At 36.9% G+C, this 6,650-nt stretch overlaps 1 protein-coding gene across 1 annotated transcript in view; it reads right to left on the reverse strand.

Moving 5' to 3' along the window:
* NAMPT (nicotinamide phosphoribosyltransferase) overlaps positions 1-1,630 on the reverse strand; it is a gene marked incomplete at its 5' end in the record, with an annotated part of 17,742 nt that extends 16,112 nt beyond the window's left edge. The window contains 2 exons of the mRNA XM_010172534.1: positions 152-255; positions 1,474-1,630. Of these exons, the coding sequence (XP_010170836.1) occupies positions 152-255; positions 1,474-1,630 (261 nt within the window). The remainder of the gene's footprint in view (positions 1-151; positions 256-1,473) is intronic.
* Between the last annotated feature and the right edge of the window lie 5,020 nt (positions 1,631-6,650).

Here is a 6,650-nt window from a genome sequence, read left to right on the forward strand (position 1 = left end):
TTGACAGTTGCTACTCCCTGTGCACTAAACCTAAGAAGCTAAATTTATCCAGTCTTTACTATCATGGTTAAAAAGAGAGACTGTGTATTTATTCTACAGTTGATTCATAAATCCTTCATGATGATCTCATACTATTTGCATAAATTTTTACCTCCAGAATATAGTTCCATCCCTTTTCATTGAAGACATCATCTTGAAAATGCTCCCTATATACTTCTTTGGCTTCCTTGATTTTCTCTTTGGTCACCACTTTACCTGTGGTTTCAGAAACATATGAAAGCTTAGAAACTTATGATATTCATCAACTTATAAAATAAATAACAAAAACGTTCAGACACAGAAAAGTCACCTTGCCTCCAAAGACATGAAGAATATGTCAAATGCAGTATACTAGCTGTGTTAAAATCAAATTTTACTTTAATGTATTATATAGATTAGGATGCTCAAGAAACCAATAACCTGTCAAGTGTTTTAGTAGCAGTGCTTTTCCCAGAGGAACGTGATGATTGTGCAAGCTGGCACATGCAACAAGACATAACCAGACTAGCACAAAGGTTAAGCTATGCTGCTCCAGGGAGAATCCCCATGGAGAGGTCTTACAACCAGTCTTTGATTAACCACTTCTGCGATATGAACTGACAAACTAACCACATTATTTGAATAAGCACTGCTACTACTGGAAACATTAGAAAACAATCCTCAAATTGCTAAAAAGAAAAGAAACAAGATTATCAAGTGTGTTGATTATAGCGGAATTCCTATCTTTGGCAGAATTGGCAGAGATATTTATGGATTCTGGATCAAGAGAAAGATATGGAAGCCATATGACAAAAGTTTTCCTTCTAAAGCTTCGCAGAAGGCAACCTGCACTCAGGTCAGAGCAGGTGATATCTGCACATAATACAAAAAAGCAAACAAAATCTTAAATGATACCAAGGTGTTTTCAGATGTTACTCTTGTCAATACTGAAAGCACTTTCACATGTAGCTGCCGTATTCAGTGATCTAAGCTGAGTGGTGAGTGAAATTTAAGGGAAATTAAAACCGTTATTAGTTTACACAGTAAATAAACCAGCAAATACAGACTAAAGTTTATGTTCAAAATGCAAAATGTATTTTCCCTTGACTTTTTTATCCTCTTGTGACTCTATGTACAGTCTTGCTCTATTTCCATCCATTTCAATTTTGCCCACTGAAGCCAACATATGAACACCTCTTCATTTTTATAAACCATTGGCATAATACATGTATATAAATATAAGTAGTAGAGAGGTGCCTGAATTAAGAAGTCAATACCATTTTATAAGGGTGGACATCTCATTTTCAGAATCACATAATTAAGATCTTATGCATGTTACTACCTACACTGCACCAAAATATCCTGGAATTGTTTCAACCATCAGACTCCAGGCTTGAGAAAAAAATAAGATAATTACTAAAAAGTAAAGTTTTACTGGAATTTTGAGACAGTTACCTTTTAAGTATTTATTCAGAATGTACTGCAAACCATAAAAAACAGTTTCTTCATATTTCACTTTCCTTAATTTGGAATTTTCAGTCTTCTTTTCACGACATTCAAAGTAGGAATATACTTTGCTTGTATTAGGTGGATATTGCTTGTAGTGTGTGACCTACATCAAGAAAAACTTCAGTAAGAGTTCAAAACATCACTATAAAGCACAAGAGAAATCATATTTGTACATTAAAGCTTAGAGTAACTCACAACGCTTCTGGACTATTATTATTTATCCTTTCACATTCTGCTCAGTAAGTACTTAGGAGATTTTCCCTTTTTTAGCTACCTTCAATTTTCAGTTCAAAAGACTGTCTTCCCTATCTTATTCCTTGATTCTGTGTCACACCTTTCCCCTTGGAGTAAGCTTCATGGTCAGCTCTTCCACTCCCCTGACAACTTCTCTTTGATTAACTGGGAAAGGCACTGGCTAAGATTTTAGGTGCACCACTGAGCACCAACATGCAGGGCCAGTTTTCACCCTCCCATATTATGGCCAAAGGAAGCACAAAGTTATCTGCCACTACCAAAGTGGAGTATTCACTGTATTTGATTGAAGTTTTGTGGGCTACAGTCACATTGTTCAAATAAAAGCCATCCAGACTCAAGAAGGCATTGACAAACCCCATTCACTATGAGTAGAGGGGGTTCCCCAAACCCAGATTATGTTGAAGCTAGTTTACAAACCTGTTACTGTTGGTAATGCTGTTAAAATCTACCTGAGGTTTGTACCTCCCCACAAAGTCTGCTAGATGGGACTTTTTTCCAATCACTGAAAATGTTCATGTTCAGCATAAAGGAAATATGAAAAGTTGCAGTCATGAAAGTGTGTATTACATGGAAATTGGTCATATGAACATATAATCTTAGGCTGGATTCAACCAAAACAGCTTTTTTTCAGCTACTGATAGTAAATCTACCCAGCAACTAACTTTGACTAATACACAATTTGAAACAAGTACACTCTAAACATTACCAATTTTGCACGTTTAAATTGTTATCTCCTATGTGTAAAAAGCAAACTCTATGCAAAATCTGTAATTCCACACTAAACAAAGAATACAGAATGACATAAATTTCGTACTATCAGTGTTTAAATTACAGGATAGATAGATCAATTTAAGGCATTCTCAAAGGTGAAGCTATCAAAAGTTTCCTTAAATTATGATGAAAAGTCTGTGAACAAGTTTATACATTCCATAAAGGAAAACTGTTCCTTTGACAGAGTAAAGCACCATTATACAACAAACAAAACTCAAAAAAGGTATGAAAGTCTGAATTTTTCTCAAAACCCCATATTTATGGGTAGAGCATGAGTTCATTCGATTTCTCTTGCTGCTACTTTTTACTCCAAGTCACCTTAAAAATTTTTGTTTCTAATTTAACAAGGAATGGAAAAGTGATAGTTTTACCTCTTCTTCCCTACTCTCCTGGTTTTTCAAATGTACCTCTAACACTTTCAAAGTAAAATATTTGAAGGTTTTCCTTACCTGAATTGCTAAAACTGTATATTAAAGGGTTTTAAAAATACAATTTTCTTCTTCCTCTCAAATACCATTTATATTTAGTATTTCACTTGCTTGGACAATGAACTAGACCACTCAACTAAATTTTTTGGTTCTCCTATAACAGCACAATGCTGTTGTGTTGTGTTTCCAATGCCGCAGGGAAACATTCAAATAACGAAAAAGACCATTTTCAGATCTTTCCATTATCTTTACTCCTATGAAGTTTTCAAGGCAAATCAAATAAAACTCAAGCTTGTCATTGCAAGTTTTCTGACTTTACTTCAAACAAAGCACTGCAACGCAGGCATTTAATGGAGCACAAACCTGTTCCAACTCCACAGCCACTCAAGAGCAGAACAGTTCAGAGTAGCAATGTTAGACCCAAAGACAAAACCTGGCTTTTAGATTTAGTTCTAACTATTAAGAAATGTTTCACTCCACAAATTATAACATGTCCTTTTCTAGTTCTACACAGAACTTCCAAAAAAGTAAGTCATACTGCCAGCTCACAGAAAACTCTGTTCAGGATATCACTGTGCTTAAAGGAAAAAAATATAAACAAACAAACCAAAACACACACCCTCCCTAAACCACCTCCCCTCCTACCATGGAGTGGTCAAAACCACGCTCTGTTTGATACGTCTTTGATGGGAACACACACACACTTCCATACACAATCACCTTACAAAAAATTGTATTAAAGGGACTCTGAGAAAGAGAGCAGTAACAAATCATTAGAAGGTTCATTCATTCACTGTAAGGCACAGAGAGCAAAGTTCCTCACTTCACACTGTTGCCACTGAAGTAACTTACAGCAGCTGTATGAAAAAATTTGCTCTTTTTATGACTGGGACTGGTCTTAAAGTTGGTGCTTCTTTATGATTTGTTTCTATCACCTGGGAACACTGTTTAACTTTATTTCCATTCTTCATCCTATCAGCATGCTAAAGCTGGTGCCACCTTTTCCTCTTGTGCTTAAATACAGGGTTTTTTTAGAGACTTCCCATTCTAGCTCTGCTTTGAAGCACGATCACAAAACAGTGCTCTGGCTGCAAATCAGAACTTGAGGGCTGAAATCAAGCTGGAATGCTAACAGCCAGATTTATCCTTTATGTAGCATACCTGAGGAAAGAGCTCCTCCAGACTACCTTGCTGGCAGCTTCAACCTAAAGAAAACACTCAAGTTCCTCAAACATTAATCACAGGTTTAGCAAATTTTTCTGGCCATAGATTGGATCTTAATCTGAAAATATATACCATCTCCTGTCCAGAAAAGTTATTTCTAAGGATTCAAATCCAAATAAAAATTATGTGCATAATAGAAATTTATTTTTATCCATTAAATTGCTTAAGTACTTGAAAGAGATAATGAACTAACTTTACAACTGTTATATGTGTAAGATTCAATTATATTCTTCACACATTAGAATCTATTTGAACAGTGAAAAATACACATCCCTGGCAATTAAGGTATTTCTACCTAAGTAAACTTTACATCTGTAATTTCAAATAACTTGTGCTTCTTTAGACATTTCACAGTGCTGTTAGTTTTATCTATAAAGCTGAAACACGCTTTGGGTGTCTGCAAGGCTTCTCACAGACGACTCAATATTTGAAGACACAATCACAATCAAAGCACCACGCTTTTCAACCACTCCTTACTCCTGGCATGCTGTATAGGTACTCGAGAAGTTAAATACAAGACCTACATTCTCTGTTCACTTATCTGGACATCTGTTTTGCCTCCAAGCTCTTAGGCAGGGCACCATACCTAGCAGGAACACCTGCCCACAAACATCACCGCAGCTCTGATGGTTAGCTGGAAATTCTGGACTACTAGGACACAGGGAAATAACAGCCATCCACCACAGTGATGGACAAGAGGTTTGGCATGTAGTTAAATGCCTGGTGGTAAAAAAAAGTCTGAAAAAGGATCAAGCTCTAGGGAGCAGGAACAGTTCACAGAAGACACAAGGAATGCCACTGGAAGCAAACCAACCATCCAATCAAACAAAACAAAAAGCCTACAACAACTGGACAATGAAAACTACGCTTCAAAAAATGCCTGAACATTCCTTGTTGTCCAGAAAGTTTTGCATCTTTCTGTATTCTAAAGATGCGCAGAAAGAACAACCAGTGACAACGTACAATATTTGAAATGTATTTTATGTGACTTACAGATTGAGACAGTATTGATAAATCTATGCTTTCAGTTGGGGGATGACAGAAGCAGGACTTGTATAGGCAGGTTCCTGATAAGCAGAGGTGACTATAAACTCAATAGGAAACCCGCTCTCTACAGAAAAAACAAACTGAAAAACCAAACAAAAGCCCCTACTGGGATTAAGAGACCCTTACAAGAAAACAAAACTCAAAAATATCTTCAAAGGCCTTTTGATACTTAGTTCAAAGACTATGGTTTAAGTTTTGTCCACACAAAGTATGACAAACAGCCCCTTGGAACAACCACCTACAACAAGGTTACGTACTATGACTGAAAGAGAGCACTTTTATTCCAGCTGTGATAGCTCCTTATTAAATTTAATCCAAATAAAGGTATATTCTGAACAAAGAATACCTCCACAAGGACTACATCTACTTAACTAAATCAAGTCAGTCATTTGAGAAAAACCATGAAGCACAAATTGCATTTAGATCAGCCATCCAAAAAAGAACCCCAAACATTAAGTGGTAAAATTTAAGGGAAAAGAATTAACAAGTATTCTTCACAAAACGGGGATGACTGAACTGAAGGCTGCATTTTTATAAGCTAGATAAGAAAACTTTTGGCATAAAAGCCAAATAACCTTATAATCTACAAGTTTTCTTATACAAGAGATTGCACTGAAATGGGCTTTAAAAGGTTATTTAAGTCTACATAACTCAATCATTTGAAAATATGAGAAAACCAGGTCTGACATGAGTAGAGAAGCCAGGTGTGGCCAAATTCTCTATGGGTGGTTTACTCCTGTTGCTCACCTAGGTCAGATGTGTGCTAACATGAGCCATCAGAAAGATGCTTCTAAACCCTGCTTACAATGAAGAAAACAAAACATCTAGTATCTAGCCAGTAGGATCTTGCCTGTACCATAACTCTACAAGTGATGATACCAGTTCAGCTAAGATTTGAACTTTCTGGAGTTATTTTGAAAAAACTTCAGTGCTAAATGGACACAGAACAACCCAGCTAGTGAACCCATGGCACTGTACAGTCAGAAACATGAAAAACCAGAGGGACAGGTGGAAGATAAGCCAGAAGCAGCGTGGCTCTGGAGCTAGAAGCTGTGCCACTTAGTTAGGGCACTTCAGGTCTGCAGCAAGTAATTAGGGCCCAAGGTATGGGCTGCTCACTGCACTGCAAGCCTTGTTTGTACACTGAAGTGAGCTATATCCTTTCCAGTATGGGTGAAAATTGACTGTAGCCTGTGCTGCGGTTTAACCCGGCAGGCAGCTAAGCACCACCCAGCCGTTCACTCAATCCCCTGCAGTGGGATAGGGGAGAGAATCAGCAAAAAGGTAAAACTCATGAGTTGAGATAAAGACAGTTTAATAGGACAGAAAAGGAAGGGAACACGAAAATAACAATAATAAAAGAATATACAAAACAAATGATGCACAATGCATCACCCG

Source organism: Antrostomus carolinensis, unplaced genomic scaffold (assembly GCF_000700745.2).
Source record: "Antrostomus carolinensis isolate BGI_N321 unplaced genomic scaffold, ASM70074v2 scaffold6277, whole genome shotgun sequence".
NCBI classification, from domain to species: Eukaryota; Metazoa; Chordata; class Aves; order Caprimulgiformes; family Caprimulgidae; genus Antrostomus; species Antrostomus carolinensis.